This window comes from Solea senegalensis, linkage group LG1 (genome assembly GCF_019176455.1).
Source record: "Solea senegalensis isolate Sse05_10M linkage group LG1, IFAPA_SoseM_1, whole genome shotgun sequence".
Taxonomy (NCBI): Eukaryota; Metazoa; Chordata; class Actinopteri; order Pleuronectiformes; family Soleidae; genus Solea; species Solea senegalensis.
This window is the reverse complement of record NC_058021.1, coordinates 25,769,879-25,794,333: the sequence shown is the minus strand read 5'-3', so window position 1 is coordinate 25,794,333 and position 24,455 is coordinate 25,769,879. Positions and strand designations below refer to the sequence as shown.

At 41.5% G+C, this 24,455-nt stretch overlaps 1 protein-coding gene across 4 annotated transcripts in view; it reads left to right on the top strand.

The window, feature by feature from the left end:
- Positions 1–24,455, top strand: part of sema5a (sema domain, seven thrombospondin repeats (type 1 and type 1-like), transmembrane domain (TM) and short cytoplasmic domain, (semaphorin) 5A) — a 118,036-nt gene that overhangs the window by 54,174 nt on the left and 39,407 nt on the right. For all 4 annotated transcript variants that reach the window (XM_044031845.1, XM_044031820.1, XM_044031828.1 and 1 more), the window contains exons 6-14: positions 2,329–2,427; positions 7,491–7,704; positions 8,989–9,274; positions 10,580–10,715; positions 14,721–14,925; positions 18,452–18,659; positions 20,224–20,341; positions 22,799–22,980; positions 23,667–23,810. In XM_044031845.1, the coding sequence (XP_043887780.1) occupies positions 2,329–2,427; positions 7,491–7,704; positions 8,989–9,274; positions 10,580–10,715; positions 14,721–14,925; positions 18,452–18,659; positions 20,224–20,341; positions 22,799–22,980; positions 23,667–23,810 (1,592 nt within the window). The remainder of the gene's footprint in view (positions 1–2,328; positions 2,428–7,490; positions 7,705–8,988; positions 9,275–10,579; positions 10,716–14,720; positions 14,926–18,451; positions 18,660–20,223; positions 20,342–22,798; positions 22,981–23,666; positions 23,811–24,455) is intronic.

Sequence of the window (24,455 nt, the reverse complement as noted above, 5' to 3'; positions counted from 1 at the left end):
TTGTCATTTCATAGTATAGCAAAAACCCTTTCAAAACAGCTGACGATTGTTGAGAATTTTCCCGTGGCTTTGGTTATCTACAAAAATAACTCACGGATGAATGCTTTACCACAGGAACTGAACGCCCTGGTTGTCCAAATTTCCCACCAGAGCCTCAGTACTGCGTAGTTACAGCAAACAAAAACAAAGCAAACAATGTCAATTCTCTTTATCTTTACTGGCAGTGTGGAATCACCCCCAGAAAGCACATCTCAACTAAATATTGAATGTATAATGAAGCCTGAAAGCATCATGGAGCTTTCTGTTCAGCCTCAATGTAAAGAGCCACTGGAAATCCCTGCTGTGTGTGTGAGTGTGCAACTGACCTCGTAGATGTTTTAATTCAACTATGTTATGAAGTGAAAAGATTCCCAACCACACCTTAACAGTTATTTAGAGACTTTGCAAAGATGGAGTCCCTATTGTTTTTGCAATTTCTTTCTGTGCTTAACTATATATTTTTGTGGTTAGCCGGCATGGTCTTTCTACCCAGCAGCTGGTTTCAAGCTGAACTTGACTTGTGGGTGAACTGCCCAGCCCTGATCACTGTGTGTGTGTTTGTGTGTGTGTGTGTGTGTGTGTGCACCACTGTGTATTTATCCTCCTGTGAAAGGTGGTTAGGGACCCATAATAGGCACACTCTGGGCTGGCCAGCACAAGATAGCTGAAGTGAATTACAGACCTAAGCTACCTCAGTCCTTGAGAGTCACCGCTGACTGGTGGAGTCAAATTGTTTTGCTCACTGTTCCCTTCTAAGGATCAGCTGCTGTTCACCAAGAATAGCATTAAAAGACTTCATACTCCTGCAGATGATAGGGCTTTCAATGGTTTATTACCTAGCACTGTGCGCCGCAATATATCATCTCTTACACGTACCTTGCCTCGGTTTTGAGTGAATTTACAAGTGTTTATTTTCTCCTCTCTCTCTCTCTCTCGTGTATTTGATTTATTCAAAGCAGCAGAAGAAAGGACAATGAAATTGAATTGACAGGACTTGATTGCTGCCTCTGCTTTGTTTATATATATATATATATATATATGTATATAATGTGAGAGCCAAGCATAACAGCCTCTGTATTACACTAAGGATGTGCAGCATTTGTCAGGATGTTTTCATAAACAAGTCAAGACTGTGAGGCTAGGCACATATTTAACATGTCGTTATTTACTGCAGAAGCAAACTGCAGAGAATTGAATTATGCAGACCCCCGCCTCCTGCACGTGCTCATTCCCAAGCATACAGGATGTACAAATAACACACATGTACAGTTTATGCACAGATATATACTCACGAGTCCTCTGTTTTAAAGAAGCAGGCACATAAGTACATGCATACAGAAGCTTGGCTGTGTGATCGAGATAGAGGGTCTATCTCGATCTGGAGAAATAAAATTCCCTCCTTTCCTTACTCCAGCCTCTCGTGCAATGTCTTCCACCCCTAAATTACAGTCTTAAGGCTGAGGGGAGGGAGGGTACTGTGTTGCCTGGGCACCTTAAGTGGCTCAGAAAAAAGCAGATTTACAAGGTTTTAAATGTGTGTGAGGAGGGCCCCCCTTCGACTCCAGCCAGTGCCGCTTTCAAGATGGAGGAGACCTGTTTACACCGAGGCCAAAGACAAATGCTACCGACGTGATCACTGACTGCTACTCTCCTATTTACTCTGAATTTTGTTGATGTTAATCCCCCGAAACCCTGCATTAAAGCCTTCTGTTGAGAGTTCACAGCATTCATTAGCAAGTCACTGAATCAGTCATTCTCCCCATCAGTCTGGCTTTATTTGTCAGGCGTGTTTTAACTGAGGGCTGAGTGGTTTGTAAGTCAAAAGTCAAGCCAAAACCACGAGTGAGCCAAGGCCAGAGTGGTGAGCATGTACTTCACCATAAATTAGAGACAAGTGGGTTGAATTGATCAATGAAGAGAGTATGGCTTAAAAGAAACATGATTGAATCATGTATATAAGAGGCTACACTTCCATTTCGCCATTTGACCAATCCCAAGTGGACCTCTCCCACACCTACTGAATTTATCCATTCCCCATCTTTTGCAGATCCCTCTCCAAATCTACCGCTTCTTGAATTAAGATGTGACACGGCTAAGCCGAGTGGCCATTAGCCTTGATTTGACTCTGTCGGGCTTGGCCACGTTTTAGAGTAGCCTTCCTGCAGTTGCAGGTTGTTGTCTCATTTATTGGCATAAGGTGTCATTTTGTTTGTCTGCCTAATGCTGCTGCTCGTCAATAGATGGTGGTGCCCCCGCTAACTGTAATGTGTCCCGTTGTGTTTTCCACAGGAGGAATGCCAGAACTACATCAGGGTGCTGCTGGTGAAGGGGAACAGGCTGTTTACCTGTGGAACCAATGCTTTCACCCCCATCTGCACCAACCGAACGGTAGGAGCAACTACATGCTTTATTCCCGCATGCTTCCTCGAGTTGACAATAGGCTCATACAAAGACTAATTACTTTTTAACTTTTTATTTAAATGATCACGTTAGCTCCTCTGTATAATTTTTGAGTCTGGCTTGCATGTCTGCTTGCTTCCAGTCAGCTGTAAGCTCATACATCATCACATTATTTCATGTAAATGTGCTGGATATGATACGTCCAGACCAGTGGTGAGCGCTCTAAAGACAGCAAGGGAAGCTCAGCTCAGTCAAACATGTACTGTGTTGTATTTACGTTTCAATACTAAACATGCGCTAACACGCTTAGAACGTGTCACTAGTTTGTTCAGAATCAGCTGTTTATTACGGACGACAGGTCGTCTTGCGTGATTTTCCCGTATTCCCGTTGAAACCACTTGAAGCTGAGCTTCAAATGTTCACTATGACGACACAGAATAGGTTTTTTTCATTGCAGTGAGCTCGACGGTAAATTGCGGCGACTTCCAGGGAAGCTGGACTTCCACGACAGTAGATAGTTGTAGGGGGGTGGGCAAATGCAGATGCTGGGCTTCTGCATGATGATTGGAGGAACTATGTGAAAGGTGGAAACCAGTTTTTGATTGACAGCATTGCAGAAACATATGCAACAGCCTAGCCGTGTTCTAGTTGTTTAAAAAAAGCAGCATATTGAGAGCTTATTGCTGTTTCACTGTGCTCAGCTGGCCACGGTTTCGTGTGAACGTCAAATGCATCTGCATGAAAATCTGAGATGACACAAAAATTATTTCTGTGACTGCTTTGTTACAACTTGTCAAAACAAAAATCTATATTAGAAGACCTCACACTTCAGTATCACACCTTAATAAGTCATAAGTCTGATAACACCGGAAATAAAAAGACTAGAGTGTTAATTGAAGTGACAGTGTTCGAAGGAAAGGTCAAAGATGAACAACACATTCGTGTGATTGAGTCTTAATTGCCGTATCACACTTTACTGCACCGGAACACCGGCCTGTTCTTGCCTCTGGGGTGAAGTCAGAGATTTAGACTAATTATAACATGATTCTCATTAAGCTAGTTTATTTAAAAAAAAAAAAAAAGAAATGTTACCATCTCCTAGTTAGATGCAGCAAGCAAAATATTAGCCTTAGATCATTACTAACAACAGTTGTGGATGTTGTTGGCTAACATTAATAGTCCTTTGTTCACTGTGCTGCTCTGCTCTTCTTCATCACTGCAATTATTTATCTTCTATATCAATTTGTGTTCTTTCAAATTTTAATTTAAGTGCAGTGTGGTGTTTTTACTCCTTTCTCTAATGCTTTTTCGAATACCACGCAACTTATAATGCCACGTTTTAAAGGGATGTTTACCTAACCCTCTGACTTTTTCAATTTAAGCTCTCATTGTGTTTTCAGTTGGGTTCATGTTTTCTAAAATGAACCATCAGTTTTGGACTTGCTGCTGTAACTGAAGTGCCAAATGAGAAAGTTATTGATAGCGAGGGCTTACTGGAATAGTGGGTAGTGGGATTACATGATAATAGTGATCAGACCGTACGAAATATCTTTGGCTTGTGTTGTAGGAATTCAGAGGATAAGGAAGCAGGAGTTTACCATTAAGATGACATTTGTTTTTGTCCAAAAAAGCACTGCATCCAAAGGTCACTGGCTCATAATGGCTGTTTACCACTGTGAAAACACACATAGTGGAAATGTCATGACATTATTACAGCAGTATTTCATCAGGCGCTGTCATATTTACCTACTGACCATTAGTTAATATGAAACACTGCTTGGCAACAGCAAAAGAATCACGTTTGATGAACAGTAGGAGCGGAAATATTTATTTTAATAAGAATTTATAGAGCTTCTTCTGTTTCACCATTAAAGACAAACATGATAACGATTATGACTGTGGTCCTATTGATAATGGGAGGTTGTCTCGTAACGAGAACTCATTCGCCGATGTCTCAATCAGAGATGCGTGTTGTGATTAAAAGGAAAAAAACAAGACACGTTTGAATGTTCTATAAAGCTTTCAAAGAGGTAATTATGTCATAAGTTTCTTTTCAAAGAAATTACAATGAAAGGCTTTCGTTCATTTTGGCGGTTTTATGAATATGGTATTCTTCAGTTACACAGCACAAGCCAGGAAGATAAGTGAAGATATTATTTTGTTAGTTATGACTGTCGTTATGTGTGGGTTGCGACTGCAATCTGTGAAAAATGTATTTCTTTCATTCTCATTTGCAACGGGGGGGGAGTATTGTTATATAAAAGTCAATACCTCGTTCTGTGCTTCCCCAGAAAACATTGAATTTGCAAACTCTGTCGCAATTTCCATATTAATCCTCCAATAACTATTATCATAGTCTGATTGGCGATAGTGAAAAATGTTAATCTGGCAGTGATTTTGGACAATGATGTTGGAAGTGGATAGAACTGTTTACTCTTCTTTATTTAAATTATCATTACCTGCAACCCCCTCCTCCAAGGAAAAAAATATACAAAAGTGATGTATTATTATGACAATAATGAGCAATTTAAATAATATTACATACATACTCTTTACACATATTTGCATTAATACAAAGCATACATCATATAGGTTATTGAATAAAGTTTGAGGTACAGCACGAGTTTGTGATACGCCGTATTAATCAGTATAATCTAGTAATGCAGTAAATCCACATGCCCACTGTCTACAAACACAGCAAAAAGTAATGCAGCTTCTATTCTTCTGCCTTTATGGTGTCAATTTTTTACACAATAAGTTTCCATCAACGTTTTTAACATGGATTTTTAATTGACATAATCAACATCATTGAAAGTGCAAACAATATATTCGAAAAAGAAAACTCAAGTATCATAAAAACAGTTGTCACAGCAAGCTGATGTGGAAAAGTGTATTGATAAAACCATAAAACAGTTGTTTTTCACCATTTGTAGTTTGACTTTTGGTCCGCAGTGGTTTCATTGCACCAGACTGAATAATTAGCAGCAACTAGTATTTATTCCAAACGCCTTATATTTGCAGAGTAGTAGAGGAAACAAAACAAGTTTTCATTTGTATTTTCTTTTGCCAGTTCTCTGAGAATTCACTCGGAGCATTCCATTTGGATGGAGACCTATTGTCAGCGGTCTACTTGCATAGACGTTTATCCTCAAGAAATAATTCAGCCGTTTAATGTCAATGAAACTTTTGCCGAGAGGCTCGCGATAACGAACTTGACGTTCCGCACCCACTTGACAGATTGCTGCCAGGATGTATCATTATAGCTTTGCGCAGTGGATTATCAGGGAAAATCTTTTTCATTAAAAGATCTCAGATTACTCATACTGCTTGTATCTGTAAATCCTCTCAATTGCCATCATAGTATCTCAGCAACATCATACATAGCAGTCCGCTAGCCCTCTCAGCAGTCTGTCTAAACTGTGAGCTGTTGCCTTTCCACAAAATCTCTATCAGTGGTGTTCTGTCTCTTTAGCATCTCACTTGCGCAGCTGCTGGACTCACAATAGAGACCACTTTCACTCCACTTCCTCAAAATGCAAAACGGATGCACTGCCATCTATTTATCACTCCTTGTTTTTCTAAATGACCCAGTTGACCTCAAAATGGATATTCCGGCCCACAGAGCAAGTCCCCGTCAATGCCGGGCTTTCATCTCAGACGAGCAGCGCTCAGACAGAGCTGCTCTGTTTTGTTGTGGTGTGGATAAAGCAGAGGTGGCAGGAATGAACAGAACCCCTTCATTTTAATTGACCGGCAACAGGAAATTGCCTAAAGCAGTCGCCTGCTTCGCTGCAACACAAGCCCTTAATGGAGTCCGTCCTGTGTGGAAGAGCTGTGCACAGATTATTCAGTGGAAATTGAAACTCAAATTTCTCAAGGTGAAGCTTTTGCTCTCCCTTAAAGGCTTCTCTAATCAGGTCAAAAGTGTATGCATTTGCCCACATTTGGATGACCTTGGAAAGAAGCACAAACCTTGTGAGCTAATCCTCACAGACTGTGTTTGCTTTCGCACCACAAACTGTAATTACATCTTGGAGTTTTTAAAAAAAAATGCTTTAGTCCTTTTTGGTATTCAAGGCTGAGTCACTGAGCTAAAGCCTGCATTTTATTTTAAGTAGGAACCAGTGCTGTGCGTCAGGACAAAGCCAGTGTCATGCAAAGTCTTTTTTTAAAAAAACAAAAACAAAAAAAAAGCAGGGAGTTGGATTTAACTTCAATTTGAAAAGCAGAATACAAATGATGCCTCCTGCTATAGGACAAAAAACATTTTCCAATTATTTCCCCTTCAAAACTCACCTTTTCAGACAGACATATTCACTTTAATTCTTTAAATGACCTCCTCACTGTTGTACTTTACTGCTTTTTTAATATGATTTCTCTCTTTTTTATTCTTCTTTGGTTTTTATCTTGTCTTTTTGTAAGGTGACCTTAAGTCACCTGATGAAAGGCACCTTTAAATACAGTGTATTGTTATTATTATTTACAGCTAGTTGTCCTGTGCAGACATCAGTAATCAAACCAGAGGACGTTGGCATTTAAGTCAAATTTGATTCAGGTTGCCTATTTTAATTTTACTGTTTTCTTAACAGGTGGTTTACTTGACATTAGACTTGAGGCATCTGCTCTGTTTGTGTGCTTCACATTGCTAATGATTGTTAATGTGTTTGCTGATTATGTTTTCCACTTCTCCACTCCTGAAGGCTTTGCTCTTATGTGTGTGTGTGTGTGTGTGGGGGTTTCACAGTGGATGTAAAACAAAATAAAATGAGATGAAGTATTAGTTTGAGTCTGCACCATTTGCATATTTGCAGGAACAAACAAAATGTTACCGTACCTCTGATTTGAATTTTTATTGCTGCCCATTATTTAGACATAAGAAGGAAAAAAAAGGCATCTTATTCCGTTCTCCATGATTTGTTTTTACTTTCAAAAACTCTTACAAGCTATCAAAACGTTTTTCTATTTTACTACCAATGTTCCATGAATCCAAGAAATGTTCTTTAAACCTGCAATGTGTGTTCCTTTTATCCTTTCCGCTCTCTATGTGACAGTTGACAAATCTGACAGAGATCCACGATCAAATCAGCGGCATGGCTCGGTGTCCCTACAACCCCCTCCACAACTCCACCGCCCTCATCACCTCCAGTGGGGAGCTTTATGCCGCCACCGCCATGGACTTCTCCGGGCGAGACCCCGCCATTTACCGCAGCCTGGGCGGCCTCCCACCGCTGCGCACTGCACAGTACAACTCCAAGTGGCTCAATGGTAGGACGAGAGCGATTACAGTTTTGTACAACTAATCATTTTCAAATCAAAATCACAATGTGAAACAATGCAATTAGCACTTCACCAAGGCTCTGATTTATTACAAACCCTTCCGTAAATGAATGACATAATTACCTCAGTGTAAGAGCTTGCTTTTCCCCAAGGTCCTCTTATTTTACTATTTTTATTCACTATATACATGTATTTTATTATTCTTAAAATAAAAAAATACAATTCATATACGAAGCAATTTACATTGTGAATAATCATATTCTAAATCCCTCTGAAAAATCACAATCAATCTCCAATCATGTGTGAAATTACGTTAGATAAAGAGGATAAACATGATAAGGAAGAAAATTGGACAGATACAAATGCTATTATTATTTCTAAAGTTACTTGGCAACTAGAAAATCTTTATATTCATCTCACCTTTCCTTTGAAAGGCATCATATTTATCCCAAATCAATGTCTTTGTCCGTGAAAGCTCAGACCTTCTCAAGGCACCGACCTCCTCAGTGCAGGTTGAGCAACTTCAGACAGCTTAAGGTGTTGAGCCCGCAGCCGAGCAGGGGAATCACTATCTTGTCAGCAAGTGACTTTTATCTGATTCACATTTAGGATGAAATGAAAAAAATAAATTAAAACCCCGCCACATACATTGCTCTGCAGCAACCCTCAGAGAAAAAGGTTTAATCGCTAATTTTATGGCAAATTGATTTTTTTTTTTTTCCCCACTGTCCCCCCCGCCCTCCAAAGGTACAGAGGAGAAGAGGGTTTAAATAAGGAGGGGGCGGGGACACTTTCATTTAAAGGTGAATTAAATCACTGCCAGCGAGAATAAAGTGTGCAATTTAAATCCAATCATGTCATACATAAAGATGAACGTCTATTGTCGTGACAGTGTCACGGAGGTTGCGTGTTTCAGATAGGGTGAGACTTATTACGCTGCACCAGTTTTGGCCATTTTTCATCCTAACCTTTAGGACTGGGGAGTGAAAAATTAGTTTTCTTATTACAGTGCAACGCCATTAATAACAAGAGCTGTAGTTATTAATCCTGCTCACCTGCTGTTGTGTGGGCTGCACGCTCACACACACTGAGTCAATCAGTCATAGCATGTCACTCCCTCCCACTCCCTCTTACTCCCACAGCCAGATATTTTTGTTTGGTTTTTCATCTTCCTCTCCCCACACTCCATCTTTCTCTTGACTGCAGTTTTTTACCTCTCTATATTCTTTCCTCCCACTCATTTTGCTCCTCTTATTCCCTCCGCTCCGACAGAACCGAACTTCGTGTCCTCCTATGATATCGGCAACTTCACCTACTTCTTCTTCCGAGAGAATGCAGTGGAGCACGACTGTGGCCGCACCGTGTTTTCCCGCGCCGGGCGTGTCTGTAAAAATGACATCGGCGGTCGCTTCCTCCTCGAGGACACGTGGACCACTTTCATGAAGGCAAGGTTGAACTGTTCCCGACCTGGAGAAATCCCCTTTAACTACAACGAGCTGCAGGGAACCTTTTACCTGCCGGAGCTGGAGCTGCTCTACGGCATTTTCACCACCAACGTGTGAGTAAAATGAGACAAAATCTCAAAATGTATGTTTATTTGCAAAATGCATGACTTGATTCCATCAGTGTTTACATCCCGTGTTTGCCATCAGCTAATGTTTTATCAAGTTATCCACATGGGTTGTTTGTAAAGTTTTAAAGTGTTGCCAAGTTTATAAAACTGCACATTTAGGGTTTTAGTTGAAATAATCAAAAGAAAAAAACCGAGCATATTTACTTGTAGAATATAAAGAAAAAGTATCGGCATTATTTCATTATAATTGTACTTAACCTTTTTTAAGTCTCATATAATGTTTGACTGATGAAGCTGTTTAGACAAGCACTTTAGCATCTATGTTCAACAAATCCACCTGAAAATTGTTTATTTTTAATTTATTTGTTTGTTTTTTACCTTTCACTAAATCTATGTTTTGTGTTATAATGTGCATGCACTACTTTTGTAGTAAATGTCAACTTTGCAACTAATCACCTTAAGTTATTTAGGTAATTTAGGTGATGGATTTAAAAGGGTAAAGTCATACAAATGTATATTTTCACTCAATCACTCACTTTATGTTGGCACATGTTATTATCTTCATATAAAATGTTGGCATTATATAATGTAAGCATATATACTGAATGAGATGACAGCATTGTTTACAGGGCAAATATTTCCCTTATATACATCCATACTATCTACACCCATGATTGCACATTGTTATACCTGACATTTAAATCTAATGAACGCACGCACACACACACACACACACACACACACACACACACACGCACAGATGCACTTGTTAAATGCTGAGTAATCTATTCTTTATGGTCAATGCCTTCACATTGCTGAAAACGAAGTCTTTTGAAGGGTACTGGAAACATTTTCCCCTGCAGGCACACAGTTTAATGAACAGCCACATTGGATTATAATTCATCGCGCCGAAGTCTCACATTTTGAGCGGAGAGTTAATACTCTCATTCTTTCCTTCTCTTCAGAGGGAAGAGATGGTACTTGTTGAAAGTGACAGCTTAAAAAGTCAAAGCTGTATTTCAGGCCTGAGATCTGTGCAGTTAATCAGACAAGCTGAGCAGTTTAATTGTGTCCTCTTGCCTGATGTAGAGTCCAATAATGACAATCACTTCCAGCAGTGTCTGCATCTGTCTGTTCAGGGTTTTGATTTGTATTATCGGCTGAATCCAGTGAACACAGAGAGGTCAGCTTTACAAATACCAACAACAGCTGAGTAAAGTTTCCTTGCTGGTGCTGTGGTGTCCTTTTCTAAATGTCTCCCCACGCTTTCTCCCTCCTCCTGACATTCAGAAACAGCATTGCTGCATCTGCAGTGTGTGCCTTCAACCTCAGTGCCATCTCACTGGTTTTCCACGGGCCCTTCAAGTACCAGGAGAACTCACGGTCCGCGTGGCTGCCCTACCCCAACCCGAACCCCGACTTTCAAGTAAGATGAAACGACGCAAACAGTCTGCTAGCATGCACAAAATGAAATATGTGTGAGCATGTTCTCTTTTTCAGACTAGTTCAGTGTGTTTGGCTCGCATTTAATTATTAACTTTAATTCAATTATGCTCAAGTAAAATTTTGGGTGATTCATTTCACTTTGAGTGGTACTTTAAAAAATGTTGGCACTAAAGAAACCTGACAAGATTACAAAAGTCACAAGGATTTGTGGAATTTAATTGCGATAGTTATTTTAGCCTACACCAAAGTGGTGGACCAACTGGCCAACCAGCAAACGGACTGACATTTCTTTTTCTCATGATGCAAGTTGCATAACAAAAAAAAAAGATGTTCAGTAAGGCAGTTTAAGAACACCGTGTGATTTTGGATTCACAATCACTTTTAAGGTAATTAATGTCCAGCATGCTGCCCAATCAGCCAAGCAATATACATAGCTGGGTGCATGCCTAAGGAAATGTTTACATATGGTATGAAACCTGCCTCAGTGTCACTCTCACTAGTTTCCTCTGTCTTTGACGCTCTCTGCTCATTCTAAAACTCGGGAACTTTTACAGTTGTTCCTTTTTAAACTTGTTCTTTGAACTCTTTCCCCAATACGCTGGCATTGTTTGGCCCAAGTGCCACTTTATGTTTATCCTCTGTCCTAAAACCTGAGGGGGAATTCAAGCCACAGTGGGGCTCCTCATCCCGATTTCAGGCACAGTGCAATACTGATGACGCAGAGGGAATGCTTTATTAGCAGCAGAAGTGGCTCGCAGTTGTAAAAGGCTTAGCAAGATATTGAGGGAGCTAATCCACGCAGCCCTCCATGAGGGATTGGATTCCCTCCGACGCCCGCCTGCCACTGGGTGACACACGTCTCCCCTCCACACGTGTTTCCCATCACGGCCCCTTCAATCACGTTTCCGTCATAGCGACAGATGCGCGAGCGCTCGTGATGCCTGCTATCGAGAAGTTCTACACACGCGCGTAAACACACTTTATCTATAATGACATGCTCATGCAGAAGAAATGTTAGCTGTGACAGTACTAAAAAAAAAACATGTGCGCACGTTTCACAAATCTAAAACATATGAAGCGTCTCACTAGCTCAAAAGATAACCAATTTTCACCATCTGGTCACAGATTTATCCTGTTCCACACACTGATGCAATATAATAGAGGGACATCTATATACCATAGGCTTTCATCAGGCTGTGTTCCTCGGGGATGAACCAGGATCAGTTCTCCACCCCTATCCCCATCTCCTCATTTAAGCCATGGTACAATAGCCGCTCCTCACCGTTAGACTGATGCACACTTTATCTCGGTTCCGGTGACATCTTAATCAAGCATTTGTCAATGTTGGGGGGGGGGGATTAGATTTACGAGCTGTGGATTTATGGCCGTTGTTTTTTTTTTGTTGTTTTTTTTGTTTTTTCATCCCTTTGTGTGCGCACACCTGTACACATGTACATGCACAAATATATACCTGCAGGAGACCATCACCAATAAAAGCCGCTGACCACTCAAAGGTATCATTGAACACAGATATACAGTGGTTCATAGACTGCTGCCAAAGAGGGATAATTATGACTGTGAACTCATCACAACACGCACGCTGGTCATTGATTGAGAGCTTAATTCCCCGTCTGTCTGCTGAGAAAATCCCCCATTTATTTGAACCACACGGATTGATCCAACTGGGTTTATTCAGGCAATGAGTCATGTTCACTGTGCATTAGGAGCTAATGCCGCCTCTGTGTTTCATAGGTTTTCTGTCGCCTCGTAATTATTTACTGTAAAAACACATTCGCTGCAGAGCTCCATGTGACGGGAAATATGTTTGTTTGACTCTTGAGTCAAACGCTGATGGGAAGTCGTGTTATATCTCATACGTGGCAAGAGGAGCAGAAAAAAAAGATGTCCGTTTATTTGTTTTCCGTCAGCGTTATGAATGACTTGATTATATTTGCTGCCAGTGCTGAGAAAATATTCTAATCAGATTTGCGATGCTAAAAAAATCTCAAATAACTGGATGCATTTTGAACAAAAGACCATTTTGTAAAAGCATGTTGTACAACGACCATTTCTCTCCGTGGCAGTCATCATCCTGGCAGAGCACGGTGCGCTGATGATGAGCAGGACAGCTGGGTGTTGGATGGGCCCTCAGCCAAATGATGTCCCTCACCTTGGCTGTACCATGAAAATCACAACATCCATCTCGCTGCACATTCACGGGTGTCATAGAGCCTCAATGACCAGTGCCTAACTTTGTCTCACTGTGAAAAAAGAAATACGATCGGGCGGCCGACACTTGAGGATATAATACTCATGCATGCAATGCAAGGACGAAACACAAAAGGAAACTTCAGACACATGTCATTATGTAGCCAGCAACACATATTTGCCTTTAGCATGATGTATATTCACGACAACCAAGCACACACACACACAGGCGTCACATTTCACTGTCCTTCAGGGCTTTAATTTCCCATCCCCTGATGTGGTGGTGAGGGCACTGATCCGTTGTCCATTCCAGGGAAGCCCTCCATGTTCCTCATCTGTCAACTCAGCAAGACCACAGATTGATCTGGATCAAAATCTCACTGATGGTGTTTCTGTAGCTGGTCAGCAGAAACTAATCACCACTCAAGGCCCAGTTTTGTGCTGTGTGTGAGATTAGCCTGGAGCAAATTCACGCCGTCTCTGTGAGTTTTAAGTTCAAAACAAAAACGGTAGTAATTTGGGTTTTTGTAATTGTCCGGCACGCGTTGTTATTGTTTTCCCCCGTCCTTTGTGTTAAAGTACACACACTGTGTACTCATCTATTATGTGGATGGGATCTCAGTCCACAGTCATGACCACAGGCTGGGGCTTCTTTCACTGAAAAGGACATACATGGTGATATTTACTCATCCAGCTCTGCCTTAGATGTGCAAGCTGTTAACTTCACCTTGTCCAGACTTTATTTTTCCACCACACAGAATAAATAAAGTCACTGTCGTGTGGAAGTCTGGTATTAAACATGAACATATTATTTGTGCTACAGCAGCTCATGATATGATTGTCTTGTTTAATTGACTATACAATGCCGCTGCACCCTCATTCAGCTAGAAAGGCAATATTTCAAAATGTCAAAGATCACGTTATATTGCGCTAAATTCAAAACAATGTCTTTTAAATTACAAATGATTTGCACAGACTACCTTATTTAGCTGTTGAAAACACATATGAACTTTATGAAATGGTTCACTTGACTGTATTCCCTTTAAAAATGCACTAGGGAACTAAATCACATACCACATATTTCACCTTATAACCAAGTGCCGCGGTTCTGACTCTGCTGCGATAGCAAATCTCTACTGGGATATAAAACGGGAACATAGAGTCCCCAGTAACTGACAAAACCAAATTAAATGTGTGACAATGGATTCTATTTCTCTGTTTATGTGCGACGTGTCTGTGTTTGCAACTGCATTCAAATCATTTTTAATACTTGAAGCCAAAAATAAAAGTATAAATGAGTCCTTTGTGGACCTTCATGCCTGAATGCTATGTTTATTAAGAGAATTTTCTGAGCACGAATAATTACTAAATATGAACCACCCGGTCACCTTTATGTTTTTTTTTTTTTGTAAAGAGAACGAACAATAATAACACAGTGTTTTTGGCTTGCCAATAAACTCAACAGCAGAATATATACACATGCATATGAGGAAGAATCGAATAAAAGAGATAACTATTGGCTCATTCACTTTCGCCTTCATCAGCCACAGTGTATTGACTGAGGCTTAAGGTTGTGAGGCTTCCAAACCAATGTAATGAGGAAGCAATTGACTTCAGAGCCCTGTTCGTTTAATCATTCGATCTCTCACTTTTCCTTCCTGTGGTCTTTCTTGTAGCCGCAAAATTGTAGCTTATTAATGTAGCTTGTCCTCGGGAAGAGCTTTTATTAATGTAGTCAGTCAAACTGTTTTTCTCTTGCTCTCTTTTCACGCCCCAGTGCGGCACCATCGACTCTGGCACCTACGTGAACCTGACGGAAAGAAACCTGCAGGACGCCCAGAAGTTTTTACTGATGCATGAGGTGATCCAACCCGTGGTCCCTGTGCCCTATTTCATGGAGGACAATGTGCGCTTCACCCATGTGGCAGTGGACGTGGTGCAGGGGAAAGACTTGCTGTTTCACATCATATACTTGGCGACTGGTAGGTTCCTATAATTGTGTATGTGTGTCTGCATTAATAGTAGTAGTAGTAGTAGCTATAGTAGAATTATTAGTAGTATTTCACTGAATCTTTTAGATAAAATGCTCAAGATTTCAGTTGCTGTAGCCCCTCATGATTCCGTCTTTGCTCCAGACGAGCGTACAAGAATAATAATGAAAACCAATAGATCTGTAGTTCTGGGGAGACATCAAAGCTCGGTCTACAGACACAAGTTTAATAACTCTTTACCTCCATATGCCCTGACGGAACGCACACGTATCTCACCACCATCATAAAAAGCATGAAATGTGTCAGAAGAAGACAGACGGGGCAGTTGATAATCCGCGCACACACACAGACACACACAGTCAGACAGACAGCTCTGCTTTAACCCTTACACGCTCCCCCGTGTGAACCGCGTGATTGTCCTGCTTATCAGTAGATTGTTTAATCACACTGGTGTGGTGCAGAAAACTATCAGCAAAATGCCAGCGACACACAGTCTCTGCTCCGGCTTTATGATACAGCGCACTCACTGTACGGATTATAAACGGATGAACACAACAGAATTTGAACATAGTGACCCATTTCACTGTGATAATGCACCGTATAGGCCCACTGGGAAATGTCAACACCAGCTTCCTGTTGTAGCATCAGTGTTATTTTTGGGTGTATCACATGAAGTACACACACACACACACACACACTGTTCCAGTTCACTGCGTCTGTGCTTGGCATCTCCCTCAAAAAACTCCCCTCTCATTGTTTGTACGGTGCTGTGATCAATGTAGCGTCAGTCCAGAGCTGCCCACACTGCAAGTTCCTAGACACTAACCAGACGCTAATGAAAACATCGGAGCCCATGCCAGGGCCATTGTGGAGCGTACACACACACACACACACACACTGCACCTAATCATATGCTATTACAAATGCTGAAATGCACTCTGCTGATTAGGGCCGTTGTGGACAAACTGATAGCTCCAACTTCCGGTCCAACAAAGGTGCAAATAAATCTGTTATTATTCATCCCCCGTGTGTGACTTCAGTTGCCTGCAGCGACATTTTACTCCCTCAATCTGCATGAGTAAAAGCCGGTGAAATTCTTAAAGATTCACCAAAGCACCAAAGTCTTATCTACCTGTTGCACTGAGACTTCATAAAAGGTACACACAAATCAACTCACTCATGGCATGTTATACACGAAATAACACTTTACTATTTACTCGAGCATTTTGTTTGCCAACCCTCTGGCAAAGCTGCAATGACATAAATAAAGAATACACACAACAAATATGCCTTGTGTAGCTCTTTAAATCTCACACAGAGACGCCGACTGTTAATTGATGAGTTTATTGTTCCAAGTTTTCACTGTATTAGCTGTTCCGTAGATTTGTGACCATGTATTTAGCCGGAAACCCGATGTGGCAGCTATGGTTTGGTTTCGTGGATATTCCCTCTGAGCTCTGGGCAGCAAAAGTTTTGAAAATGGCCACGTTTGATTGAGCAAATTGTATAAATTGATCACATGCTTTCACCTGGGAAAATGAACATAGATTTATTTGTCCATTCCCGCTGAAAAATGTTTTTCACAAACAATCATTAATGCCTGTTGGCTGTTTTTGTTCGCCCTCATTTTTATTCATGGTCGTGCATTCACGTTTATGCAGCTGCTGCCTTTGTTGAAACAGTAGAGTGAAATATACCAAGAATTATCATTTAGATTTTGGCAGACCATATAACTTAAATGTAGTCCTCGAGAAGAAAATTGGACGCATAGATAATAAAAATGTATAAATAAATGAGGGGGGGTTGGCAGTGACATGGTTGTAGATGTAGTAGGTTGTCATTTTGGTTCATTTAGATGTACTATAACAGGATTCCATCCAAAGTTGTGCCATTATTATCTCCATCTAATACACTTCCTTTATTCTTTCATGGCATTGTTGTGTAGTCGGTGGCAGAGGAGAGAATAATATCGTCCCTGGCTAATTTTGGACGCAAGTTGCTCTCTCTGACAGCTGGTGGTGCCCTGGTATCTCACCTAGGAGAGGTTTAAAAAAAAGTATTAGACCACCTGTCACAACAATGAGAAAATATAAATCTAAAAATGTTATTTGGCAAATAAACTGAATTCACAAATGTAAGCTGGCTGACTGGGCTTCTTCTCTGAGAAGTAAGATATGTCAAGCATAACATTCAACAACTCGTTTTTATGTTCAGCAATGTGAGCAAATAACTATAATTTGACATCTTAATCAAGAAAGAATAATGTGCTTTTACTATTTTGCAAAACAGAACATTTAAAAATTCATGGTTAATAAATATTATCACATTTCGGCACTGAAAATATCATTTTGTTGAAAGCCATTAACCATTACAGATTTTGATGATTATCATTGCTGTTAATTTAGAGCAGTGTGGCTGTGTCTTTGAGATCCAAAGCCTTGTTCCATTCGTAGCTGAGCTTATTCATGTTGCACTGAAATTCTATTCAGGCCCAGATTAAATTGTACTCCAGTCCACATCCGGGCTGAAATATCAGTTTGCCCCTTTATTGAGTCTGTGGGTCCCATATCTTATAAAAGAGCATCACACATCATATTCCATTTATGTATCATTTTGTCTGTATAATGTGATGTTGTAAGCTTTAGAGTAATATAATACTTTGTGGTTTAACAAGCTCCCAGAGTACAATTTAGAGGTATTTACTGAACATTACCAGCTGTTGAAATGTTCGCCACGGTTAACACACAGCTCTTGAGATATTCCGTCATTACAGTGAAGCTGCAAGTTTCCACAACCTCCAGCTCTGAGCAGAACCAGCTACATTAATTACGGCGCGGACGTTACCACGCAACGTGGAAGTAATATGTTACCGTGCAGCCGCTCTCGGGGCAAGACTGAACTTTTACATTCCCTACCTTTTTAAACCACCTATTAGCTATTCACCTGTCTTCCGCTGGCATCACTCTGTACCTAATTACTTCCTCCTGACCCAGGGGAATACATCTATAATGGATGATGTTTGTTTAAGCTCTCTCAAAAGGAAATCTGCCACTAGATTTACCTCACGGGACAAGCATACATAAAATAAAGGTCAGGGCACATTCACAATGACGCTGAGTTACGCACCCCCCTCTCTTTTCAGAACTGGAATATCTCCTCAAAAAGAAATAGGCCACACATCTTGTATTTAGGTGACATAACAGTTCCATGGTTGTATTTATGGCACTATACTGTATTGTATATAGCCAAGCTTGGCACACTAGATGCTCCCAGACTTTTTGACAGTTGTGTTCAGGGAGCGATTGTTAGGTGAGTCACACCAACTTCATACTCGCTTGTTCATTTTGGCGTTTGCAAGATGAATTTGTTGTTTTTCCTCCTGTTTTATACTCAGCTGCTGTTATCCTATCTCTCCTCTGCTCCGTCCTTCACTTTTTTCATGCGCAGATAAACACCCCGTTTCATTTTTTTTGTGTGACCAAACCCCCTCCTCAACCCACCACCCGTTTTCTTCCAGATTATGGTACTATCAGGAAAGTGCTCTCCCCTCTCAATCAGTCCACGGGGAGCTGCTTGCTGGAGGAGATCGAGCTGTTCCCGCTTAGGAAGAGGCAACCAATCAGAAGCCTGCTGATCCTGCACAGCCGCAGCGAGCTTTATGTGGGCGTCAGAGACCAGGTCATCAAGATCCCGCTCAAAAGATGCAGCTACCACAAGAGCAGAGAGTGAGTACATGCGCAAACACCATTAATCTCGGCAGAAATTGCCAAAAGCCGTTGTGCGAAGAACAAAGTTTTAAAGCACCCTATTTCAGAAGATGCTTTTTATCTGGAGGGGCCAGGCCTGTATTGTTGGTCAAGGGCCTTAGTTGAGATTTAAAACCCTGTAAATCAGCTTTTGTCTGAGCCACTGGAGGTGCCCACAGCTGCCCTCTCTGCACCCGTCTTACCATCTTCCCCTCGTTCTTGCCGGCTCATACATAAAAACATGTATTTTCCCCCTCACACTGAATTCTGCTGTAGCTGTGTGGTGATCAGATATATATTGAGTTTCTGTCTGTCTGGAAGACGCGACGTCAGGGCATAAATATTGCCAAAGAAAACCCCGAGACGCAAGCCAAGGTGTGAAGTCTCGCCGCAAAATTGGGACCGCATCCATCACTGCACGAGGGGAAAAAAAGAATCACACCTGCATTCCTTATTTCACACGCATTGAGCTGTTGTTGGAATGCACAGAAGAGTTAAGGCTTCATATTACAGCTGTGTCTCCGTGATATACACTGGAGCCATTATGGCACTTCATCACCTCTTTGACATGTTCTTCATTTTTTCTGAGAGAGAGGGCAGAAGAAAAAACAACGCCAACAATGAAAACAACTCGCACTGGGACTGGCAGCTACAGAGAGAGTTATTGGGTTCATCACTGACATTTCTTTGAGGGTTACCTGTTTGAAATATTAGAAGGCTGTCTGTGCAGACCGCTGATGTAAAATCCGCAAGGCCCTTAAGGCCCTCTGAGAGACAGGTAATGGCTTGTTTCTTCTCCCTTTCATTTAGCACCACTGTCGTCACCCTGATATCCTTTTCCACACAGAGCAGAGCGCAGACCGTAAGGCCCAGCATTCTGTTCGCCACCCAGACGCTACGTCAGCCAGCCTCTACGTGCAGACACGCACGAGTGTTTGCCTTTCTGCATTTTCATATGGGCGGATGCACATCATTTTTATAAGTGCACTTGAGTTTGTCTCTGCCCGCACACGGTTAATTATTAGGAAGCCCACGGACAATTTCGGCTGCGTTTCACCGGGGGCATTGCGCCGTGTGAATCTGGGGACTTGTGTTTGCATGGGAGTAAAAAGTGACATCAGGCCTTTTATTGCACTTGCCAGTGCCACCTGAAGCTGATGTGACAAAGACAGACACTGCGTTCACTGCAACAGTGAATATTTGTGGTGCTGATAAGCCGTTTGAATCAGAAATAAATGTCTGTATGCAAATGCAAACTTGTAATTCCAGCGCTTGGCTCAAGATTACCTGAGAAATCAGTCAGCACATTCTGTTAAGACACATTCTATACTTATTTCTCTCCTCCTCTCTGCCAGCTTCCCTCCTCCCTCTCTTCTCTGCACTCTCCCACCAATTCTTCATCTCTCCTCTGCCACTTTCCCCTCTTTTCTCCACCCTTTCATTGCACTACTTCTCACACCGCCTTTGTTTGATTTCCTGTGTTGCCACACTGCAGAGCCGACTGTTAACACATGACACGTTAATGGCCGCGCTGTCTTTACAGAGCCTGTGTGGGGGCCAGAGATCCATACTGTGGCTGGGATCTGTTGCTGAAGAAATGCACCACTCTGGAGGAAAGTGTCAGAATGAGCCAGTGGGAGCAGAGTATCACCAAATGTCCAGTGAGTATCTCACCTTACTGCTCTGGCATCTTTTTTCTCCCTCTCTCTCCCTGCTTTCAAATTATAGAGTTGGCAGAAAATGCAGTTATCCTCACTTACTCTGCACCAATATCCACTCTACTTGACATATGGATGTGATACATTTTCGCTGCGCGCTCTTCTGAAAAGTCTGCTCCCACAGCTCCATGTAATCACAACGTACGTGCAAAAGCTTTCTAAGAGAAGCCACGACCCTACAGCCTTGGAGAGAAGCATCTCAGGATTGAGGAACTTGACTTAAAGGGAGTGATGTGCACTGCGGGAGTGTTACCTCAGTCATTCAGTTCAGACGGTGTGCTCATTTGCAGAGAATAAATCTTTCCAAATTTAGTGGGTGGTTATCAGTTTCTCACAACACTCTGGGTTGTTTATTCCGAGGAACATTTGGCACTGAAGCTACTGTGGCATCTGTTAGCAGAGCAACAGTTTGCTGCATCCTCATTCAGACATATACATGGACACAGACAATCATGGATGCATATGTGGACATGATTTCACCAATTCACTGTTGGCTACAGCTCAGGCTAAAACTCCCTCAGCCATAATATTTATATTACATCATATACTTGGCGACTGGGAGGTTGGTAAATATTATTTCAAATTTAAATCCGCTCAACCGCGAAACTGTCTACTTCTTATTCTTACTGCTTGTCGTCCACAGAAATGTTTTGGTAAATGTGAAGGTGGAGCCGGGAGATCGTGTGGCTCAGTGTAAAGATTCAAACTGTCCACCGACTCGCAGCCATAAAAATGTACAGTATGTGCAGCGATTGGCTCTGCTTTTCCTAGCAGACGTATTTGACAGGTCACTGTAGGAAAATCACAAATGTATATAATCAGATAAATAATGAGTTCCATTTAGCGCGCTCAGTTTCAGGTTACATGCTGGCTCACTGTCATGCTGCACTGACTTCCAGGAACTGAATAAAGCCCCTAGCCAAGAAATAGCCCTGCACATTTTTATAAAAGTACAACTTGTCCCTTTTTACACTGTAACCGGCATTATTCGGATGCAATTCACCATTTTGTCACGCCACTATGCACCGTCTGTAACCATGGTAATGGCAGCTCCTCGGCATATAAAAAAGCAGATGTGGCGATGATGCCAAGTTGCGAGTTGAGCAGCGTTTGAATACATGGCAACATGTGAATGAGCAAGCCAAGGACTGGTCCATGCCACCAACTCTTATACCTCATTAAGTAAAGCTAGTGTCCTGGATTATGCTTCGTATGAAGCACACAACTTCAACACAACACAACAATTTCATCTCAGGTTCTGATCAATGATGATTATATCAGTTTCTCCTCTACTTTGGGTATTTTCTGGTGGCCACCCTCAGCTGCCCACATCACTGATAGAACATGTATTTATTCCATCCTTTTATATGCTGACAGAGAGAGGTGGCCGCACACGCCAGGTTCTGAAGCCAGAGAGAAGAAGGATGAAAAACCAAAAGAAAAGTCTGTTATGAACGTTGCAGTTTCGTGTCCGAAAAGTCCATCAGCAAATTGCACAATACAAAAGCACTACTTCATTTATAATCCACAAACAGAGTGTTTTTCATTATCCCAAATGATCGTTCCCTCCTATACTGAGTTGAATTTTAAGAAACAAATAAGAAAATATAATTGACATTTTATGCATGTACCATAGAATTTATTGTCTCATCTATAAATGACTGGTGAAATAAATGTGACTTTCCTAGTTGGTTACATTCTGGTCCATTCCAGTCACTGATGCAAAATTATTCTGTCTTAGTGGAGCGTTGCCCATTTAGGCAAACAGCAGAGTTCGATTACCATTAAGAGCAGAGGGTAGATGTTATTTCTGCCGCTGCCAAAGGCAGCTGATGATCAGGCTGCCTCTTCTCCTATTGTCCTGTGAAAATGGCCTTTGCATTTTTAAATCATCCTGAAATATAGTGACGACATGGCTCATATCATCCCCAGCTCTGAGTGTTGTGTTTTGTTTTTCCTTTAGCTCACATGATGAGGACATCATTTGTAATTTCTGTAATATCGGAGCCTTCCTGTTCCGTCCTGTTTTGCCACAAATATCAATTTATGTGGCCACTTTTATGTCCTCATATTTTGCCTGGGTAAATGCGTCCATTCACAGCTTGCATTCGCCTTCCATATCTCCATTTTGCTTTTCTGGAATCTCATCAAATCCTCCGACAATTTTCGTATATATCTTCCCCGCGTTTAAAGCGTATTTTTGTTCCTGTAACTGCACAATTTTGATGCTGTAATGCAGTTATTTGAAGAAAATTGATCTCTGTTTGCATCCTCCACAGACACAGGCTGTGATTCCTAATGCAACACATTACTGAGAGCATCTAATGTAACAAGCAGTTTCAGAGAAAAGCTATTATGTGCAAATGTTTTATTTCTGGCCCTTTTTATGTTTTTCGACAGGTCCGTAATGTGACAATCGATGGAGGCTTTGGGGCCTGGTCTGGCTGGTCCACCTGTAGTCATAACGACGGCAGCAGTGCAGGGTCCTGTCTGTGCCGGACACGAGCCTGTGATAACCCCGCCCCTCAGTGTGGTGGCCAGCGCTGCCACGGGATCAGTGTGGAGGTTGCAAACTGCTCGAGGTAAAATAGTTCAGTACACGTATACAAATATCCACTTCTGTCTTAATCTGTGCATCTCGATGAAAAGACAGGAGGTGAGAGAGAGATTTATATTGTGCATCCTCACACCTTGTCATTAGCAATTTATTTGCATATTTAGTGTCATCTTTTTAAGACTAACAAGTGTTGATTAGGTGTTTTTCACACAAATCATCCCCCGTGATTAAGGTGCTCTGCATCTAACAGGAAATGTAAATGTTTATGTCTGCCTATTAAGATTTTCCTGCTCAATAACTTTGTAATAATTTAATATAATTTCAATTTTGAACTATGACACTAAAGTGTATCAAAGTGCAGTTGTGTCCAACGAGTGCAAAGACCAGTTTCAAGCCTTTATTCCCAAACGATAACGACGACTGGCAGAGAAAGAATTGAATGTGGCTTGGTGGCCATGGTGGTTAGCACTGTTGCCTCACAGCAAGAAGGTGCTCGGTTTGATTCCCTGGGACCTTGTCTGCGTGGGTTTCCTCTGCTCAACCCTCCACCTGACCTCGGCATTTTGTTGTGCAATTTCGGTTGTATAATGACAAAAAAGGACGATTTCTTTCCTTCCTTTAAATCAATACCCTCTTGATATAATCTTGTTCATGTGGCCACCTCTGCTTTAATGGCTATATTTACTGAGGTCGCATGCCGTGTCTTCATAGAAATGGAGCGTGGACCCCCTGGACTGTTTGGTCTCCCTGCAGCACAAGCTGTGGCATCGGCTTCCAGGTCCGCCAGCGCTCCTGCAGCAACCCAACCCCTCGCCACGGGGGACGAGTGTGTGTGGGCCAGAACCGTGAAGAGAGGTATGCAAACACACACCCACTCACATGTACTGATTAAAAGAAATACACCCTGTACTTGCATGTTTGGGTTGCTGCGAAACAAGGAAAACAAAAAAGCAACAATTATAAAGTATGACTTTGACTTTTTCTCCTTATTTCTGTCCGACTTTGTGACAGCCATTTAAGAAATGAGTAGGATAGGCCTGTGCTTGGGTAATTATCTGGCTTTCACATACTGAGTCTTGTGTTTTGAAGCTTTGGTAGCTTTAGTAGAGAATAATAGTCTTTTTAAAGATGTTTGTTTGGTTTCTTAGCAACCTTCCAGACTTTGAATCGTTTGGTTTTTTTTTCAAGGACAAAGTATGTAAAGAAGCGCAAAGTTGAAGTTTTATTAATTTCTCATGTCACTGTAGTTATCTGAAAGTTTGGTTCAGCTGTTGCCAGATCAGCAAAAGGCAGCGTAAAGCTTTGATAGCATCCACTGAAAATTTGATGACAGTGGTTATATCACTATTTATTTGACTTTCATCTTAATACAGCCTTCCCTTGTGATCACGGTGTTTGTGTTTCCTGCCATTATCAGTGATGGAGGCAGCAAAAGTGCAAAATAATACAGTTCAGGTGGCACAGGAAGGGAAAGAAGAGAGAAAAATGGTTACCAATCAG